Source organism: Oncorhynchus keta, chromosome 32, assembly GCF_023373465.1.
Source record: "Oncorhynchus keta strain PuntledgeMale-10-30-2019 chromosome 32, Oket_V2, whole genome shotgun sequence".
Classification (NCBI taxonomy): Eukaryota; Metazoa; Chordata; class Actinopteri; order Salmoniformes; family Salmonidae; genus Oncorhynchus; species Oncorhynchus keta.
Window position 1 is genome coordinate 15382314 of NC_068452.1, and position 21078 is coordinate 15403391.

Genomic DNA, 21078 nt, shown 5'->3' on the forward strand with positions numbered 1-21078 from the left:
GCTCTCTTCTCTCTCACAGAGAGCTGGCTGAAGGAGATGAAAGCATATGGTCAAAAAAGCTAAAATGTACTTATTTGACCAGCAAGATTTTATTTCTATCAACTTTTCTGAGAATCTGAAATGTTGGTGAATTATCCATCCATCATATTGGGCAAAATTTCATTTAAAATAAATCCCTTAATTATTCAACACGTTTGTCAGAGAGCCAATTAATGACAGAATGAAAACATGTCCCAGTGATTTGACAAGAGCAACAATGCATCACAAAATAGCTGCTTAACTAAATCCACAAATTAATCTTAGAACATTGAAAAGACGATGAACGATGAAATCCACAGGAGTATGAGGAACAACTGGTGTCTACTTCCACAAAATTGCCAGTTCTAGAAAAATAAATAGACAAAAAACCTGGGACAAGGAGAGCTCACCCATAGCTAGAAGGGATCAAGCTTTTGTAAAATTAACGTCAGATTAGTTTTTTCGTAGCAGGTTAGGATAATTAGGCTAAGGTTATGAAAAGGGTTATTCATGTTCATTTTGTGGTTTTGAGCTAGCGCCCAATTGACTGCCATTCAACTCCTTGAAGGAGAGCTCTCCTTGTCCCAGAATCACCCAGAATGCACCGTGAGTCTACTGGGTGAAGTGTTATACATTCATTGCCCAATGGGACTCCCATTTCATCCTTTCTCTAATATCTCTGGTACAGTCTCAGCTGGTCTCAGTTCAATTCCTTCCCCACCCTTTGCCCCTAACCATTTCACGCTTGCATGTCTGTAAGGTGGAAGAAATATGGTGGAAGATTTACCCCTAGCTACACTGCTTATACCGACCCAGACCCTTTATACATGCCAACATTGAGGGGTTATGGCCAAGGGGAGACATATGGCATCGGATGTCTGATGTCACAGACAGGCTAGTGGCTGGAAGCAGGCCTCTTCACTCCCATGACACTGAAGGTGCTGCTGGCTATCTTCTCGTAGAGCAGGAACATGAGGGCAGCGGTCAGGACGGTCTGCAGGAGTTTTGCTTCCAGGCCTTTGAACAGGCCTAGCATGCCATACTTCCTATGGGTGGGGGAAAGCATCAAAAAACATAATATATAGGCAGTGGTAGAAAAAGTACTCAATAGTCATACCTTAATAGAAAATGACTCAAGTAAAAGTCACCCAATAAAATACTACTTGAGTAAAAGTCTAAAAGTATTTGGTTTTAAATATACTTAAGTATCAAAAGTAAATAGAATTGCTAAAATGTACTCAAGTGTCTAAAGTAACAGTAAATAATTTCAACTTCCTTATATTAAGCAAACCAGACAGCACAACTTTTATTTTTATTGACAGATAGCCAGGGGCAAACTCCAACACTCAGACAATTTACAAATGAAGCATGTGTTTAGTGAGTTCGCCAGATCAGAGGCAGTAGGGATGACCAGGGACGTTCTCTTGTCAAAATGTAACGAGTACTTTTGGGTGTCAGGGAAAATGTATGGAATAAAAAGTACATTATTTTCTTTAGGAATGTAGTAAAGTAAAAGTTTCCAAAAATATAAATAGTAAAGTACAGATACCCCCAAAAACTACTTTAAAGTATTTTTACAACACTGTATGTAGGAGATGAAAGCATTGGCTGCGATCCAGGTAGTCTTAATTGCAATGGTGCTGCATAGATGATCAGCTCTCACAACTCCTGGAGAAGTGTTTGACATCTCAAGAAACACATTAATATGGTATAGCAATCCTCGGAGATGCACAGCACGATGGCAATAAAGACAATCTGGAACACAACCACTGTCTTTAAGTCTGGGTGTGGTACCAGTCATGGTGCTTTTGAAATAAGGTAGGCAGGTGTGTGCGTGTGTGTGGACCAACCTCACTCTATTGATCAGCAGATACATCACACTTCTCAGGCTGTTCAGCAATGGTGATCTGTTTGTGTGCTGCTTGTGTTGACCAAACTGAGAACGAGATGCAGACAACGAGCAGTGAAATTAGCACCCAGAGCTTATTCCACTGGAATAACACTAAACATTGGGATAACCCAATGTTCAGAGCAGAGCACTAAAACGCAACATCCACACTGGCAGGCAAACATATACACAATCACATTATAGACCGACAACCCTCATGAAAAAGTACTACAGAATTACTACACAAAACCTATTTGTGCATTAGTGGCAATGTAGAGACTTGAAGGGATTGTGTAGTGAATGTGTAGTTTACACACTACTCAAGATACACAAGTATGGTTTTGTAGATGTCAGTAGGAAAACAGTAGTGTTTCTAGTAGTAATCAGGTAGAGATTTTTACTACTTGATGTTGGTAGCTGAGGTGTTTGCTAGCCGTCCTTGTATCAAAGATAATTGCATAATTATCGTATTTCGTCGCCCTAACGTAGCCTTCACTGCTATTTGCCCAGCAGCTAGCCAGCTAGCAAACGCCCACAGATTAGCAGCACTGTAGTGCTATTACACTATTACACTCAACTGAACGACTTGATTAGTTTAGTGTTAGCTAGCTACATAGCTGTCTTTGTATCCAAGATAATTGTGTAGTTTAGAGTGTGTAGTCTTGGAGTGATTATCTTAATTTACCGAGGTTAGCTAGCCAGCTATTTGTCGTCCTTAACGTAGGAGACTCTGCTAGCTAGCCAACAGCTAACAGCTAACAGCTAGCCAACGTCTACTGAATAGAACTCAACAACCCGGTCGCATTCACAGGTAGTATCACATTTTCATTTCATTACAGTACAACGGTTTGATTTGTTTGATCGTAGCTAGCTACATAGCTAGCTACATAGCCGTCTTTGTATCAAAGATAATTGTGTAGTCTAGAGCGATTTTCTAGGTTAGCTAGCCAGCTATTGTCGTTCTTTTAACGCAACGTAACGTAAACAACACTGCTAGCTAGCCAGCTAGTCCCCGAATAGCAGCACTGCAGAAACTATTACACTCACTCAACGGAACGACTTGATTAGTGTAGTGTCAACAACGCAGCTACTGCCAGCTAGCCTACTTCAGCAGTACTGTATCATTTTAATCATTTTAGTCAATAAGATTCTTGCTAGGTAAGCTTAACTTTCTGAACATTCGAGACGTGTAGTCATTCCAATCTCCTTTGCATTAGCGTAGCCTCTTCTGTAGCCTGTCAACTATGTGTCTGTCTATCCCTGTTCTCTCCTCTCTGCACAGACCATACAAACGCTCCACACCGCGTGGCCGCGGCCACCCTAATCTGGTGGTCCCAGCGCGCACGACCCACGTGGAGTTCCAGGTCTCCGGTAGCCTCTGGAACTGCCGATCTGCGGCCAACAAGGCAGAGTTCATCTCAGCCTATGCCTCCCTCCAGTCCCTCGACTTCTTGGCACTGACGGAAACATGGATCACCACAGACAACACTGCTACTCCTACTGCTCTCTCTTCGTCCGCCCACGTGTTCTCGCACACCCCGAGAGCTTCTGGTCAGCGGGGTGGTGGCACCGGGATCCTCATCTCTCCCAAGTGGTCATTCTCTCTTTCTCCCCTCACCCATCTGTCTATCGCCTCCTTTGAATTCCATGCTGTCACAGTTACCAGCCCTTTCAAGCTTAACATCCTTATCATTTATCGCCCTCCAGGTTCCCTCGGAGAGTTCATCAATGAGCTTGATACCTTGATAAGCTCCTTTCCTGAGGACGGCTCACCTCTCACAGTGCTGGGCGACTTTAACCTCCCCACGTCTACCTTTGACTCATTCCTCTCTGCCTCCTTTCCACTCCTCTCCTCTTTTGACCTCACCCTCTCACCTTCCCCCCCTACTCACAAGGCAGGCAATACGCTCAACCTCATCTTTACTAGATGCTGTTCTTCCACTAACCTCATTGCAACTCCCCTCCAAGTCTCCGACCACTACCTTGTATCCTTTTCCCTCTCGCTCTCATCTAACACCTCCCACACTGCCCCTACTCGGATGGTATCGCGCCGTCCCAACCTTCGCTCTCTCTCCCCCGCTACTCTCTCCTCTTCCATCCTATCATCTCTTCCCTCTGCTCATACCTTCTCCAACCCATCTCCTGATTCTGCCTCCTCAACCCTCCTCTCCTCCCTTTCTGCATCCTTTGACTCTCTATGTCCCCTATCCTCCAGGCCGGCTCGGTCCTCCCCTCCCGCCCCGTGGCTCGACGACTCATTGCGAGCTCACAGAACAGGGCTCCGGGCAGCTGAGCGGAAATGGAGGAAAACTCGCCTCCCTGCGGACCTGGCATCCTTTCACTCCCTCCTCTCTACATTTTCCTCCTCTGTCTCTGCTGCTAAAGCCATTTTCTACCACTCTAAATTCCAAGCATCTGCCTCTAACCCTAGGAAGCTCTTTGCCACCTTCTCCTCCCTCCTGAATCCTCCTCCCCCTCTCCTCCCTCTCTGCAGATGACTTCGTCAACCATTTTGAAAAGAAGGTCGACGACATCCGATCCTCGTTTGCTAAGTCAAACGGCACCGCTGGTTCTGCTCACACTGCCCTACCCTGTGCTCTGACCTCTTTCTCCCCTCTCTCTCCAGATGAAATCTTGCGTCTTGTGACGGCCGGCCGCCCAACAACCTGCCCGCTTGACCCTATCCCCTCCTCTCTTCTCCAGACCATTTCCGGAGACCTTCTCCCTTACCTCACCTCGCTCATCAACTCATCCCTGACCGCTGGCTACGTCCCTTCCGTCCTCAAGAGAGCGAGAGTTGCACCCCTTCTGAAAAAACCTACACTCGATCCCTCCGATGTCAACAACTACAGACCAGTATCCCTTCTTTCTTTTCTCTCCAAAACTCTTGAACGTGCCGTCCTTGGCCAGCTCTCCCGCTATCTCTCTCTGAATGACCTTCTTGATCCAAATCAGTCAGGTTTCAAGACTAGTCATTCAACTGAGACTGCTCTTCTCTGTATCACGGAGGCGCTCCGCACCGCTAAAGCTAACCCTCTCTCCTCTGCTCTCATCCTTCTAGACCTATCAGCTGCCTTCGATACTGTGAACCATCAGATCCTCCTCTCCACCCTCTCCGAGTTGGGCATCTCCGGCGCGGCCCACACTTGGATTGCGTCCTACCTGACAGGTCGCTCCTACCAGGTGGCGTGGCGAGAATCTGTCTCCTCACCACGCGCTCTCACCACTGGTGTCCCCCAGGGCTCTGTTCTAGGCCCTCTCCTATTCTCGCTATACACCAAGTCACTTGGCTCTGTCATAACCTCACATGGTCTCTCCTATCATTGCTATGCAGACGACACACAATTAATCTTCTCCTTTCCCCTTCTGATGACCAGGTGGCGAATCGCAGACATATCAGTGTGGATGACGGATCACCACCTCAAGCTGAACCTCGGCAAGACGGAGCTGCTCTTCCTCCCGGGAAGGACTGCCCGTTCCATGATCTCGCCATCACGGTTGACAACTCCATTGTGTCCTCCTCCCAGAGCGCTAAGAACCTTGGCGTGATCCTGGACAACACCCTGTCGTTCTCAACTAACATCAAGGCGGTGGCCCGTTCCTGTAGGTTCATGCTCTACAACATCCGCAGAGTACGACCCTGCCTCACACAGGAAGCGGCGCAGGTCCTAATCCAGGCACTTGTCATCTCCCGTCTGGACTACTGCAACTCGCTGTTGGCTGGGCTCCCTGCCTGTGCCATTAAACCCCTACAACTCATCCAGAACGCCGCAGCCCGTCTGGTGTTCAACCTTCCCAAGTTCTCTCACGCCACCCCGCTCCTCCGCTCTCTCCACTGGCTTCCAGTTGAAGCTCGCATCTGCTACAAGACCATGGTGCTTGCCTACGGAGCTGTGAGGGGAACGGCACCTCAGTACCTCCAGGCTCTGATCAGGCCCTACACCCAAACAAGGGCACTGCGTTCATCCACCTCTGGCCTGCTCGCCTCCCTACCACTGAGGAAGTACAGTTCCCGCTCAGCCCAGTCAAAACTGTTCGCTGCTCTGGCCCCCAATGGTGGAACAAACCCCTCACGACGCCAGGACAGCGGAGTCAATCACCACCTTCCGGAGACACCTGAAACCCCACCTCTTTAAGGAATACCTAGGATAGGATAAGTAATCCTTCTCACCCCCCTTTAAGATTTAGATGCACTATTGTAAAGTGACTATTCTACTGGATGTCATAAGGTGAATGCACCAATTTGTAAGTCGCTCTGGATAAGAGCGTCTGCTAAATGACTTAAATGTAAATGTAATGTAAATGTAAATGTAGCCCGTTTTCGTTATGCTAGTTAATAAGTAGGTGTTCATATGCAAATGTACAGTAAGTTCATATTGGTATACTTACCTCCTTTGACCTGTTGCCAAGGAGGCCCTCGAGGTTAATATTGCTTATCAAATATTTATGTGTTTGTCTTATGTGACTTCTGTTAGCAGTGGATTGATAATGGCTTATAAATTGTTTCTTGTACTTGTCTTTATACTCTAAATACAGATAAGGCTTTAAAAGGATTAAAGGTGTAAATATATACTTATTTTTCTATTACATTTGTATAAATGTATTATTTCTTCTTATGATATTAACTACAGTTAAACTCAAGGAAATAACAGTGTAGTAGTGACACAGTAGTGAAACAAGGAGATGTCAATAGTGATTTTGAATAGGCAAACAGTAGTAAATGTGTCAGTTTTCAATAGTCATTCAAAAGGGTTTAATGTAGGAAATGAAAAGGTATCAAGAGCAAATCAGTACTGACAACACTACACACTGAATGTGTAGGCATTGAGTACTAAAATAGTGGACATGTAGGAATTGTGGTAGAATGTGTAGGTTTTAAGTAGTAGATACCCAAAAGCTCAGTAGTTAGCACAGTAACTAGGAAATATGTAGTGTTCACAAGTCTTGAAACGTCCCAATTTATCACTCATTACTACTTAAATCACTACTCGTTTACTACACATCTCAATAGCAATCAATTAGTAAAACCCAGTAGGCTTGGGTAGTAGTGATTCAGTAATACTTTTTCATGAGGAACATTCTCACAATCACACGCACGCACACCCACATACTGTTCTTACCCTCAGGATGGACTGTACAGTCTGTAGTGGGTATGTGAATGTGGTGGCCACTGCTTTGGCTACGGCACCAATCAGAAATATCTCCAGAGACAACAGCTAGAGAAATGGACAGACAACAGTATCAGTTTGTTCCAGTTTAAATAGGGTTGGGCAGGTATATGATAATAAAGAATACCAGGGTATTTTTATATATTGGAGGTATGACTTCCAATACAATCGAAGCGTTTGTTAATAAGACGTCAATATTTGTACTTTTAAAAATCAATATTTTCAATCAAAGTGTGTACTGATGCTTATTTATTAAACCCTCTTAGGCCTCACTCCCCCCTATCTGAGATACTGCAGCCCTCATCCTCCACATACAACACTTGTTCTGCCAGTCACATTCTGTTAAAAGGACCCCAAAATACACATCCCTGGGTTGCTCCTCTTTTCAGTTCGCTGCAGCTAGCGACTGGAACAAGCTGCAAAAAACACTCAAACTGGACCGTTTTATCTCCATCTCTTCATTCAAAGACTCAATCATGGACACTCACTGACACTTGTGGCTGCTTCGCGTGATGTATTGTTGTCTCTGCCTTCTTGCCCTTTGTGCTGTTGTCTGTGCCCAATAATGTTTGTACCATGTTTTGTCCTGCTACCATGTTGTGTTGCTTCCATGTTGTTGTTATGTTGCTACCATGCTATGTTGTTGTCTTAGGTCTCTCTTTATGTAGTGTTGTGGTGTCCCTCTTGTCATGATGTGTGTTTTGTCCTAAATTTGTATTTTATTTTTAATCCCTGCCTCTGTCCCCACAGGAGGCCTTTTGCCTTCTGGTAGGCCGTCATTGTAAATAAGAATTTGTTCTTAACTGACTTGCCTAGTTAAATAAAGGTCCAATAAAAAAATGTAATAAAAAGTACCGGTAGAAAGATAAAGCTAATGATTCCACTTTGCTTTTCAGTTATACCATTTTTTGTTAGTGAGGGGGGACTACAGGGCTTTTTCCCATCAATGAGAATGAAATCTAATGGATAATTCTGCCCAGTCTGAAGTACACCCCCTCCCATTACCTCTCTGTGAACCAAGCTTCTCAGCTGCCTCTTCAGGCCTTCATAGATCATGAACTGGACAGCCGGGTTGAGCACCAGCAGGAGAGAAGGGAATGTCCCGTTCCACAGGGCCCCCACCCCTTCGTCCTCAATGATCTGCACAAAGGCATCTGAGAGGAGAAGAGAGGGATACTGTTTACCCTAGAGACAATCTGACATAGTGACAAAGAAACCAGACTAGGAAAAAGGTAGTACAATGTGTGTGTGGAAAAAAGTGCGTTTTCATGTGTGTGTGAAATAAAAAGAGAGAGAAAGACAGAGGGAATGTGTATGTGCGCGATACTTTAGTGAGAGAAAGACATAATGACACATCTACAACTTCATCCGTTTCCAGCACGCATACTGCTGCTGCCATTACCCATGATGCCTGAGTAGTTAGTGGGACGGATGTCTGCATTGCGAAACTTTGCTCCTTGAAGCTTGAGTCGTGTGTTGACCACCCACAGCGGAGTGGTCACAAGCACGTTCACTACACCTGCACACACAGAGACAGAGAGAGAAACAGAGAGACCGAGAGAGAGCTTGGAATCATTCCTTGAATACAACAATTGTAGACCTTACAGTGAAATGCTTACTTACCAACAGTGCAGTTAAAAAAAAAAAAAGAGTTAAGAAAATATTTACCAAATAAACTAAAGTAAAAAATTTAAAGTAACACAAAATAACAATAACGAGGCTATATACAGGGGGTACCGGTACCGAGTCAATGTGCAGGGGTACAGGTTAGTATAGCAGCAGTGTCAATGTAAAGAGTCTGGTGGCCATTTGATTAATTGTTCAGCAGTCTTATGGCTTGGGGTAGAAGCTGTTAAGGATCCTTTTGGCCCTAGACTTGGCGCCCCGGTACTGCTTGCCGTGCGGTAGCAGAGAAAACAGTCTATGACTTGGGTGACTGGAGTCTGACAATTTTTGGGGCTCTGACACACCTAGTATATAGGTCCTGGATGGCTGGAAGCTTGGCCCCAAGCTTGGCCCCTGATGTACTGGGCCGTACACTACCCTCTGTAGCGCATTGCGGTCAGATACCGAGCAGTTGCCATACCAGGTGGTGATGCAACCGGTCAGGATGCTCTCGATGGTGCAGTTGGAGAACTTTTTGATCATCCGGGACCCATGGAAAATCTTTTCAGTCTCCTGAGGGGGAAAAGGTGTTGTCGTGCCCTCTTCACAACTGTCTTGTTGTATTTGGACCATGATAATTTGTTGATGATGTGGACACTCCCACTACAGCCCCGTCAATGTTAGTGGGGGCCTGTTCGGCCCACTTTTTCCTGTAGTCCATGATCAGCTCCTTTGTCTTGCTCACATTGAGGGAGAGGTTGTTGTCCTGGCAGTGTCTCTGACCTCCTCCCTATAGGCTGTCTGATCGTTGTCGGTGATCAGGCCTACCCCTGTTGTGTCGTCAGCAAACTTCATGATGGTGTTGGAGTCATGTTTGGCCATGCAGTCATGGGTGAACAGGTACCAGGAGGGCACTAAGTACACACCCCTGAGGGGCCCCAGTGTTGCAGATCAGAGTGGCAGATGTATTGTTGCCTACCCTTACCACCTGGGTACGGCCCATCAGGAAGACCAGGATCCAGTTGCAGAGGGAGGTGTTCAGTCCCAGGGTCCTTAGCTTAGTGATAAGCTTTGTGGGCACTATGGTGTTGAACACTGAGCTGTAGTCAATGAACAGCATTCTCACATAGGTGTTTCTTTTGTCCAGGTTGGAAAGGGCAGTGTGGAGTGGGATTGCGACGGCGTCATCTGTGGATCTGTAGGGGCGGTATGCGAATGGGTCTAGGGTATCCGGAAGGATATTGTTGATGTGAGCTATGACCAGCATTTCAAAGCACTTCATGGCTACAGATGCGAGTTCTACGGGGCGATAGTCATTTAGACAGGTTACCTTAGTGTTCCTCGGCACAGGGACTATGGTGGTCTGATTGAAGATACGTAGGTTTTACAGACTGGGTCAGGGAGAGGTTGAAAATGTCAGTGAAGACACTTGCCAGCTGGTCAATGCATGCTCGGAGTACGCACCCTGTGGCCTTGGGAATGTTAACCTGTTTAAAGTGCTACGGGGAAGTAATCATTTAGGCATGTTAACGTCGCTTCCTTTGGCACAGGGACTATGGTGGTCTGCTTGAAATATGTAGATATTACAGACTCGGTCGAGGAGAGGATGAAAATGTCAGTGAAGACACTTGCCAGTTGGCCCACGTATGCTTTGAGTAAATGTACCGGTAGTCCGTCTGGCCCCGCGGCTTTGTGAATGTTGACCTATTTAAAAAGGTCTTGCTCACATCGGCTACCGAGAGCATTATCACACAGTCGTCCAGAACAGCTGGTGCTCTCATGCATGCTTCAGTGTTGCTTGCCTCAAAACGAGCATAAAGGGCATTTAGCTTGCTTGGTAGGCTCAAGTCACTGGGCAGCTCTCGTCTGGCTTTCCCTTTGTAGTCCGTAATAGTTTTCAAGCAATGCCACATCTGACGAGCGTCAGAGCCGGTGTAGTAGGATTCAATCTTAATCCTGTATTTGTAGTCCTGTATGCTTTGCTTTTTTGATTGTTAGCCCGAGGGCATAGCGGGATTTCTTATATGCGTCCGGATTAGTGTCTCGCTCCTTGAAAGCGGCAGCTCTAGCCTTTAGCTCGATGCAGATGCTGCCTGTAATCCGTGGCTTCTGGTTGGGATATGTATGTATGGTCACTGTGGAGACGACGTCGTCGATGCACTTATTGATGAAGCTGATGGCGGAGGTGGTAAACTCATCAATGCCATTAGATGAATCCTGGAACATATTCCAGTCTGTGTTAGCAAAGCAGTCCTGTAGCGTAGCATCCGCATCATCTGACCACCTCCGTATTGAGCGAGTCACTGGTACTTCCTGCTTTAGTTTTTGCTTGTAAGTGGGAATCAGGAGGATAGAATTTGTCAGATTTTTGAAATGGAGGACGGGGGAAGAGCTTTGTATGCATCTCTGTGTGTGGAATAAAGGGGTAACTTGGTAAGTTAGCTAGTATCAGCGTCTGGGTCTTATGTAGGCCTACCTGCAGCAATGCCCATTAGCAGGTCTCTGCTTGGAGTTGACTTGTGTCCCCGGAGCCAGCTGGCTCTCAGGCTGTGGAAGCAGTAGAAGTAGACGAAGTTGGAACAGCAGAGACTGCAGATCACTGGGAGCCAGCCCCTGTAGGGCGCCAGCCTGCAGAGGACAGGCAGGGGGACAGACACAACCTCGGGTGATTCTGTTCAAATAAATAAAAAATGCTTAAAAGAGCAGAGAGAAAGCAGAGCGAGGGAAAGACAGAGCTCTTGTTTACTTACAACCCTTCTTCCTTGACAATCTCTGACAGAATGGCAGGAGTGGACCTGGCTTTCCTCTTCTCATCCACTATACAAAAGGAGGAACAGAGAGAAGAATAGACATGAGACTTGCACAGAGATATCTTATGTCCTCTATTCAGTTTTGCACAAAGGCGTAAAGATATAGAGGTAGCTAGCCTTACCTTGCAACCGTAGTCTTGCAGTGTCAAGTGGGAAGAAAACGGTCATTGCTGTCACACTCCCCTAAAAACATATAATCCTATTCTGTCAAATGTAGGGTCTTCAAATGTGAACATTTGCTGATATCAGGCTAACCTTATTTATAGGGGATTCCGGTTTGGCAGTAATGGCCTGTCAGATAGCAATTTAAAGAAAAAAAATACTGCCCCTTTCATGTATTGCAATAACCTACCTAAAGTGTACTTACCGCTGCTCCTGCCATTGCATGCACCAAGCTTTCGTACGAGAAAACTTCAGCAAATCGAAAGGCTTCAGTGCTCATTTTGATTGCGGTAGATACAAATGTAAACTTGACAGTTTTGTTTGCAGTCCACTATGCACAATAGTTAGGGAATAGATATAGTTTCCCCCCCCAGTTCATTCCAGAAAACAACTACGCAGCTGAACTGTTGTGATTGCTTCTCATAGACATTAACCCAGAATGCGCTTCTCGCTCGTTTTACATCCAGGTCGTTCGTATAGCCAATGGTAGATAGAGTCCCCTTTCCCAATAAGGTGATTGGGCAATAGGTGATTCCGCTTGTTCATTTGATTGGCTTTTCCTTTTGTCATTCAAACAAATGAAACAGCAGGTTTGCGTTCAGTATGGTTTTAAGTTCTGGAACGCTCAATTGAACGGAAACGGTGCTGGACTGAATGACCAGGTGAAGAACGCGGATGGGTTTGTGTCATACTGTACTGTATTTGGTTGGGGGACGCCGTCCGCACTGCTCTTTAAAACACTCAATACTTCAAGCCACACCCACCAAACGTGCCTCAAAGTCTGCTCAAGAACGTTGTGGGTAAACGTGTCGTTGAGTACAAACCGTTCCGCAACGTAGAAAACGTTCAAGGGAACTGAACGCATCTCAGGCCTGTCCAAAGAAACGGTACTGCAGATAGAACAATGTGTTAGTTATTCTAGGCTGCTGGGGGGAGGAAGGCTCATGTCTGTAATGGAGCAAATGTAATGGCATTTATTTGTTACCATTCAATTCATATTCCATTAATTCCGCTCCAGCCACCAATCTCCTGTGGTTTGGAGTTACCTTTCTCTAAGATCTTTGGCTTGGTGCTTCTCCCACAATGTTTTCTGGTCGTCACAGTTACCACACCAAAGTCATAAACTTCGCCTATTTCTAAAATAAAGATTCTTAAAATGTGATTTTAAACATAACACTTATTTGTTTATAAAAAATGTATTTAACTAGGGAAGTCAGTTAAGAACAGATGCTTATTTACAATGATGGCCTACCCCAGCCAAACCCTCCCCTAACCCAGACGACGCTGGACCAATTCTATGTTGCCCTATTGGATTCCCGATCATGGCCAGTTGTGATACAGCCTGGGATCGATCCAGGGTCTGTAGTAAATGCCTCTAGCATTGTGATGCAATGCCTTATGCCACTGCGTCACTCGGGAAGCCTAACACTTAACTTTATGGCTAACCCTAACCTTGAATTAAGACCAAAAAGCACATTTTGGTTTTCATAAATTTTTATGAAAGCCAATTTTGACTTTGTGGCTGTGCTATCTAGTGGAAACCATGTTTTCATAGTCTTGTTCATTCTCCAGGCGAGCTGCTACGTCTGTCTGTGTTCTGAATTGTAAACTTTTAAAATGTGCTCCTTTCCAGAAAAGGGTATATTGTTTTGTGTTTGTAAATATTAAAGTTCACTACAAAATGTTCTTTCTGCAGCGAGAGAAAGACAGCGCCCAGTCTGTCTCACGTGGACCACTGAAGGTGCCTCTTCTAAGGAGATCCCTCTCCATCACTGGGGTACTGGTTGCATCTATAGGTCAGAGAACCACAATGGAAATAGGTCAAGATTTTTGTGTCATTCTCAATTATTTGATTTATGCACCTTGGCTTTACAGTATGTGTTTTCTAAATTATTTTTACAAGCTGGGAAAACTACAAACACACATTTAGTGAACATTGCTCTCATTTAAGATATTCTTTGTCAAACAATTCACTTTACTGTTGGTACAGGCGCTGTTCTCTTAAGGTTGTTAGCCTGCCATCAGAGTGTCTCCATCTGCCTCATGCATGCTACCTGACAATCAAACAGTTGAGATGACCGTGTCTGTTTTGGGAATTACTGGTTGGACCAGATGCCAGACTAGTGAGTATAAGTTTCACCTACTATTTCACCATCCGTATCCATCTGTGTAGGCCTAAATGGTGGTTTCCACTCGTGACACCGGTTTCCCCAAGAGTAAATGCTGCAACCAAATGCTGTTATTGTAAATTACTTTGATTATCATCATCAATCATTAATTAATAAACCATTTAATCAAAATGTTTATTCCATTGTAAATTCTACAACACAGTCAATCTTACCTCCCTCACTAGCTTTAAGCACCAGCTGTCAGAGCAGCTCACAGATCACCGCACCTGTACATAGCTCATCTGTAAATAGCGCATCCAATCTACCTCAACCCCATACTGTATTTATTTATCTTGCTCCTTTGCACCCGTGTCTCAACTTGTACATTCATCCTCTGCACATCATACCATTCCAGTGTTTAATTGCTATATTGTAATTACTTTGCCAACATGGCCTATTTATTGCCTTACCTCTCTTATCCTACCTCATTTGCACATGCTGTATATGATTTTCCTACTTTATTATTGACTATGTTTGTTTATTCCATGTGTAACTCTGTGTTGTTGTATGTGTCGAACTGCTTTGCTTCATCTTGGACAGGCCGCAGTTGCAAATGAGAACTTGTTCTCAACTAGCCTACCTGGTTAAATGAAGGTGAATATATATATATATAGTCTGCATCCGAACCCTTTTGCTTATATTAGGCAAATTCAAATATGGACCTCGAACCAAGGTCCACGGCTAATTTTCATTCTTCCCCTCTAATCAGGGATCGATTTTGACCTGGGACACCAGGTGGGGTTTACTGTGTTTTAGCTTATAAGTCGTGCAATATATAACGAAAAAGACTGCCACTTCGGTCGCATGCCGAGTCAGCCTCCCAGTCTCTCTCGGCCAGTCATGCAGTATGCCGATTACAGTGTCACATCAGCTAGTCTCTGCAGAAGGGTTTCCACTAGATTATATAGCCACAAAGTAAGCATTCATGAAAACAAAAATAAAAAAACAAATAATATTTGTCCTTAATTTAAGGTTAGGCATAATATTAGTAGTGTGGTTAATGTTAGGTTTAAAATCAAATTTTAAGAAAATAAATGCAAAAATAGGCAGGGTTTAGTTCGAGACAACCCTGGAGCAGGGCAATGACTGTCACTTCCCGTCTCTGCAGCAGGGCAATGACTGTGTCCTGTTTGGAGGAGAGCAGCTCCAGAGCTGTGGCCATCCTTCCCAGGGACTCTGCCATGCACACCTCCCTCCTCTCGGACCTCCTCCCCTGGGCCTCTGCCCTGCTGCGACAGACCTGCTCCTCCTCGGCATGCCAGGAGGTTCTGGCCTGGCCGGTTTCCCTGCCTCTGTATTTGACCCTCTTATAGGTGACGATGAAGTTGTTCCACTTGCGGCGGATCTTCTCAACAGGAAGACAGTGACCCTGCTCCTCCAACTCTTTCTGCACGCTCTGAAAGAGCTGCGAACGCTCCCGGGTCCCGTACAGGCTCCAGCGGCGCCCCACTACGTCGATCAGGTACACAATGTCCTGGTAGGAGAACTCTGGGGATACCTGGGGAGGAGGCCGAGGAGTCGGGAGGGTCATGACTGGGGCTGAGGAGGAAAGGAGGGATGTTTAATAAGTACTGTAAGTCCAGAGCATCTGCTAAATTACCAAAATGTAAATCCTCTCATGACAGAGTTAACCATACTAATGTTATCGACCAGCTAGCCAGCATGCACAAGAGATTTGGTTGCTTGGGTGCTTAGGTTGGGTTGCTTGGGTGCTTAGACCAGGAAATATAGGAAGGGGTAGTTCGATGCATTTTAGGATCCCTCTTTATTTTACTCCCCTCTATCTTTAATTGGGAAAATATGACTCACCTAGAGCTATCTTTAAGATGGTTTTGCCATCTGCAGAAGTGACGTTAGAGGAAAATAAACAGTCAGCACTCACAGGATCTAGTGTACAGAAAGAAAGATGCCACATGCAAAACAGAGAGAGCAAATATAGAGCAAATATTTTTTGCGACAGCTCATAATGTCAATACAATTATGATATTTTATTATAGATTGCACTCATTTTTCTGAAGTGTGCAGACTTTTTCCTGTTTCTCCAGGTTTGCCTTTTGCGTCCAGAACGTTCACTACTCAGGGCCGGGTGTGCAGTAGATTCGGCCTATTATCTAATAGTAGTTCTAAAGTAAAAGATCCTGTGAGACAAGACTGAAAAATATGCCACGTCTGTCTGATTATACAGTACAATGGGTTTGCTGGTCGTTTTAGTTGCCAGCCGCCCATGCTGTGTTGAATACCCTGCATGGTCTTCTATTGGACCGCCTTCTCCCGGATAAATATCGTGACGAGCTGCAGACTCGCAGCCTCTTTTGACTGAAAGCAGCGGAGATAATTCGTCTTCTTCGTTAAAGGACTCGGAGTCTTCACTTTTCACAGTGATATTCAAAGACATTACCACGTCTACCAAGCGCACTTTCTTGGCTATAGTATGGAATCGCTCGATCCCGTCTAAATAGGCTACCTATGTGGTTGTTTCTCTCAATGCTTATGAGAAGGAAAACGTTTTAGTCTCTCAATTCTAAATTAGATATAAAGAAGCCCCAACATCAGCCACTATTGCAGTATTTGCATTCTCGGACCTGTGGCTTTACAACAAGATGAAGATAAATGGCTGCGTCGTTTTCACTGCGCAACGCCAGGTCTGCGCAACGCTGCTTACGCAGCTCTGGGCAGAGATTCGCTGCTGGCAATTATGATGACGTGTACTAGCGTGCGCAGGCCCTGCACAGTGCAGAGACGCAACGCAGACGATGCCCAGGCTTGCCCTGAAGAGGGCGCTGCTGCTCTGCCTGATGATATTCTCTTCAGAATAAGCATTCTGGTAGGCTATGCAGAGTCAAACAAGTAGACCTACAGTACGTTGTGCAATGTTTTAGAAAATCTTTGGTGACATCCTATGTGTTCTGTCTTTAAAAAAAAATAGATAAAATATTTCATATAATAAATATATTCAAATTACAATGTTTTTGTTTGACACTGCAATATCATATGAACACTTCTGGGTTTAAGCATATTTTTTTTTATATATATATTTTTCTTTTACAATTTGTTAACATAATCTCTCTAGTCTGAGTGGACAGCGGTACTCCGAGGTTCAGCATCACTGGACAGCTGAGGTCTCAGAGAATCCAACTCTGTGGAGAATCCCTGAACATAAATCCAGTAAAGTTTAACCAGAAGTAAGACGTCTAGAGGCCTGGAAGGTAACAACTTACATGAGAAGTTTGGAGAGTAACATTCACTGTATGAAATGCAATGTTATCACCATCATTCTATTTGAATGGTTATCACACACCAATTTTGGCTGATAGAATGAATGAATAAAATGACTAGATAGATGACAGTGAATAATGTACATGCATGGAAAGTAAGATGGGTACAACTTGGTGTACAAGTCTGTATGAATGCTGTATAGAAAGACCAGGGCATGGTGAATATTCCCTGTTGTCTCATAGTGAGATAACAGTACAGACTTGATGAAGGCTCGACTGGCTATTGGATGCAGCTGGATGCTGAATGTACTCTTGAACTCTCTCTCAACGAGATCCTTCAATCTTTCGCCCATTTCACGGAACTCTGCATTATCCTTCAGGAAAAAAAGAAACACCGTTGTATAGAAAACATAATAAACAAGCTAGAAATGCAATAAACACAACTCATTTATCCTGTGCAGCTTTGTTATGGATTAAACAAAGGCACATTGTTAGTGTTATTCATGCATTAACACAAGTAAAGTTGATTAGCATGTCCAACATTTTTTTTCTCCAAATTTTAGCCCAGAGGTTTCACATTGGATATTGCAGTAGTGCAGTCTTACCCTGTTAAATGTGGCACAGTTGGTGAAGATAAGCAACACGTCAGACACAAAGTGTTGCACTGTTTTGTAGAGATTCTGCTGCAGCTTCTCCACAACCCTGTCCAGCCATGTAGGGGTCTTAATCACACTGGTGTAGTTTCTCACCGGCAATGAAACATATAGACAGATGTGACACACACACAGATACACACACGGACGGACACACATACGATCAGACGGAAGGACGGACAGATAGATAGACTGGTTGATGAATTGATTGATTGTTCGGCAGGCAATTGGCCCAATGATAGCATTCGTTCATCAGGGATCCTCACCAGTAGGTAGTCAGAGATTCGGCAGATCAGACCCACCTGGTAAGTCTTTTGACCGGTGTAACGCCACGACTGACTAGCCCTCAGTACACAGAATGTACACATCCACATAAGATTATCACTGTTATCACTTTTAGCTTGTCAAAGTAAATACTCTGTCTCTTTCTATCATAACATGTGTGAGTATAGCCTTGCTTTTGAGAGGCTGTTGAATTTTGGCAAAAGAAAGCAGAAAATGCCTACAGTCAAGTCAGCAGAGGGCGCTATAACATGACAAAAACAGTGAGCAGCGAGCAGACAAAATATCTGATGGTAGCAGAGAAAGGTTTTGTAAAGAAATGACAGATCAGATAAGAACAGCAAAGTTCTCTAGCCCACTTGTTTACCAACAATACCCATTAATCCAATCATTCCTCTGATACTAAAGTACATCCTACCTACCTGCTCTCTCATTGGCTTCAGGGCTGAGCTGGTCCACTGCCTCATTGGATGACGACTTGTCAGATATATAACCCTCACTCAAGTCTCTCTTGATTGTGCAAGTCTGTTGAAATGACACAAACTCTAAGTTTTGAGGAATAGATACCAGATATTTGGGTAGGAAGTGTTGGGAATGGAATGCTGTAGCGAGATACCAGTGGATTAAAGAGATATTGGCAGGTAAATTGTGGATGTTGAGTAGCCTATTCAGTAAACAGGGATTTTTATTCTTATTGAATAAAATCAAGTTGTGGTCACTGATTCTCAGTTCTATTTTTCAGGCAAAACATTTGATAGATTCCTGTGTCCCTAAACAACTCCAAATTAACATGTAGAGGGCAGGGCACTAACCTTCTCTTCCACCCCCACACCTCCCAGTATTTACCAGTGGTCAGTGTTGTGTATTTAGTGGCCAAGAACACCAATGCTAGGGCTGTGTCTCAATAGCTTTAACTTGCTTCCTCTTCTCATGTCCTTTCCTACCCATGAAACCTACAGTTTCCACAGTATCCAGTCCTTTGGCCTATCAGTGGCAATGAATGAGAGGAGAAAGGAAACAAAGTAATTGTACACTAGAGGAGGAAGAACAGGAAGAATTTGACAATCATTTGACTATATTTCACAGAGGAAGCCATTGACCAGTATTGAAATCCAGCCAGGGTAGATCTGGTCAGGAAAGGAAGGGTCAGATCAAAGTCCAGTCAGAGGTAACACACACACACACACACACACACACACACACACACACACACACACACACACACACACACACACACACACACACACACACACACACACACACACACACACACACACACACACACACACACACACACACACACACACACACACACACACTAAGCTGACAGCTAAGTGTACCTACACAGAACAAACAGACCTCTCTTCTATCAATCTCTTTCTCTCACTCTCTCTCTAATCAACCCTTCTCACCCCAGCATAGAATCATCCACATTAGGATGGATGAAAGGAGCGAGGACACTTATCACAGCATATCAAGCTGCCCTGGCTCATCATCCTGATTGTGCTGCCAAGACAGAGAAGAGAGGAAGGTGAGAAGGAATTGGTTAAAAGATCAAGCAACTGTTTGTTTGTTAACGAATATTGTACAGATTTGTTTCCCACACCCTCGGGTGTAAAACAAGGAGACGCCTTATCACCAACTGTGTTTGCTATGTTTATTAATGCTTTGGCAAAATAAATTAAACATTTAAATATTGGAGTGAGATATGATGAAGAAATGCTAAGTACTTTCTTATACGGTGATTATATTATTTTGATGGCAGAAACTGAACAAGACCTGCAGAAAATGATATTAAATGCAGTCAATTGGTGCAAAAAATGGAGACTCCTGATCAATCAGGAAAAAAAACACAAAGAATGCATTTTAGAAAACCAAGTTCTAAGAGAATAGTTTTTCAGTTTTGTTTTGGTGAAGAAATTATTGAGTTTACTAGCAATTATAAATATTTGGATAATTAATTTGATGAACATATTACCTTTCATTACGGCACATCTGCCCTGGACGACTCAGCAAGTACAGCTCTTGGGGGAGTTATAAAAAAACAATAACACTCAAAGATATTGAGTATGCCATGTATTCCCAACTGTATCAGACATGTGTGTTCTGTTCTGGACTATTCAGCAGTCCGTTATTTTTTAGGTGAACACAAGTTTGCAACTATACTGGCAATAACTGGGAACATGGGCTGGGAACCCTGTGAGGTGAGATGGAAGACATGCATGGTGAGACATTGGAATACACATTTTTTATCTTTTATAATATATATATTTTTAAATATTAAAACATACAATCATACATACCTGCAGTGAAGCTGCTCAACATTTACATTACATTAAGTCATCCAGCAGACTCCCATCCAGAGTGACCCACAGGAGCAACCAGAGCCAAGGACATGTCGACAGATCTTCCACCAAGTCGCTCTGGATAAGAGCGTCTGCTAAATGACTTAAATGTAAATGTAAAAGTCAAATCGGGGGCCCAAACCAGCGACCAATTGGCCACCGGCCCAAGCTCCCAACCGCCAGGCCACCAACCATCCAATACCCCCCCCAGTTCCCAGAGAGCTGCCCCTCTTCGATGGAGACCGTCGCTGTACAGCTATTTTCAGGACTCTCTAGAGATGTTCGATCAGGTTCAAGCCTTGCTTTGGCTGGGCCACTCAAGGACATTCAGAGACTTGTCCCGAAGCCACTCCTGTGTTGTCTTGGCTGTGTGCTTAGGGTTGTTGTCCTGTTGGAAGGTGAACCTTTTGCACCAGTCTGAGGTCCTAAGCACTCTGGAGCAGGTTTTCATCAAGGATATCTGTACTTTGCTCTGTTCATCTTTCCCTCGATCCTGACTAGTCTCCCAGTCCCTGCCACTGAAAAACATCCCCACAGCATGATGCTGCCACCACCATGATTCACCACTATGTCAGAGTGACCATTGGGTTCTTGGTCACCTCCCTGACAAAGGCCCATCTCCCCTGATTGTTCAGTTTGGCCGAACGACCAGCTCTATGAAGAGTCTTGGTGTGTAAGGGTTGTCGTCGGTGGAAGAAGGTGAGGACCAAAGTGCAGCGTGGTAAGTGTTCATGATGATTTTTAATTAAAACTCAGAACACTAA

At 44.4% G+C, this 21078-nt stretch overlaps 2 protein-coding genes and 2 long non-coding RNA genes across 6 annotated transcripts; 2 read left to right on the forward strand and 2 right to left on the reverse strand.

The window, feature by feature from the left end:
* Positions 1 to 67: 67 nt before the first annotated feature.
* On the reverse strand, positions 68 to 12083 carry slc25a17 (solute carrier family 25 member 17). Its single transcript, XM_035747051.2, has 9 exons — positions 11857 to 12083; positions 11612 to 11672; positions 11430 to 11496; positions 11156 to 11307; positions 8477 to 8593; positions 8080 to 8228; positions 7027 to 7122; positions 1869 to 1954; positions 68 to 1064 (listed from the first exon to the last, which is right to left on the reverse strand). The coding sequence occupies exons 1-9, from the start codon at positions 11929 to 11931 to the stop codon at positions 914 to 916; spliced, it is 954 nt and encodes a 317-aa protein (XP_035602944.1). The 5' UTR covers positions 11932 to 12083; the 3' UTR covers positions 68 to 913.
* Positions 12084 to 12112: 29 nt separating this feature from the next.
* LOC127914468 (uncharacterized) lies at positions 12113 to 15073 on the forward strand. The gene is made up of 4 exons (XR_008088497.1): positions 12113 to 12538; positions 13348 to 13447; positions 13642 to 13774; positions 14928 to 15073. It is a non-coding gene; the product is annotated as an uncharacterized LOC127914468 (long non-coding RNA).
* LOC118365131 (uncharacterized) lies at positions 13941 to 16906 on the reverse strand. Of its 2 annotated transcripts, XM_035747089.2 has the most exons (3): positions 15847 to 16906; positions 15629 to 15706; positions 13941 to 15358 (listed from the first exon to the last, which is right to left on the reverse strand). In XM_035747089.2, the coding sequence occupies exon 3, from the start codon at positions 15348 to 15350 to the stop codon at positions 14835 to 14837; it is 516 nt and encodes a 171-aa protein (XP_035602982.1). In that variant the 5' UTR covers positions 15351 to 15358; positions 15629 to 15706; positions 15847 to 16906; the 3' UTR covers positions 13941 to 14834. The 2 variants fall into 2 exon arrangements, with proteins under 2 accessions (XP_035602982.1, XP_035602981.1); XM_035747088.2 differs by having other exon boundaries at positions 15629 to 16906.
* On the forward strand, positions 15139 to 20383 carry LOC118365137 (uncharacterized). 2 transcript variants are annotated; one of them, XR_008088498.1, is made up of 4 exons: positions 15139 to 15281; positions 16890 to 19137; positions 19387 to 19500; positions 20094 to 20383. It is a non-coding gene; the product is annotated as an uncharacterized LOC118365137 (long non-coding RNA). The 2 variants fall into 2 exon arrangements; XR_008088499.1 differs by lacking the exon at positions 15139 to 15281 and having other exon boundaries at positions 16891 to 17025; positions 19056 to 19137.
* Positions 20384 to 21078: the final 695 nt, after the last annotated feature.

What these genes read in the sequence shown, in the direction of transcription:
- slc25a17 (XM_035747051.2), bottom strand. Translation starts at nt 11,931, where the DNA reads ATGAGCACTGAAGCCTTTCGATTTGCTGAAGTTTTCTCGTACGAAAGC. An exon ending in ATGCAATGGCAGGAGCAGCG is followed by an intron (nt 11,673 to 11,856) that starts GTAAGTACACTT and finishes ATATGTTTTTAG; the next exon opens with GGGAGTGTGACAGCAATGAC. An exon ending in CTGTACAGTCCATCCTGAGG is followed by an intron (nt 1,955 to 7,026) that starts GTAAGAACAGTA and finishes TCTCGTTCTCAG; the next exon opens with TTTGGTCAACACAAGCAGCA.
- LOC118365131 (XM_035747088.2), bottom strand. Translation starts at nt 15,734, where the DNA reads ATGTGGCATCTTTCTTTCTGTACACTAGATCCTGTGAGTGCTGACTGT. An exon ending in CATCTTAAAGATAGCTCTAG is followed by an intron (nt 15,359 to 15,628) that starts GTGAGTCATATT and finishes TTTCCTCCTCAG; the next exon opens with CCCCAGTCATGACCCTCCCG.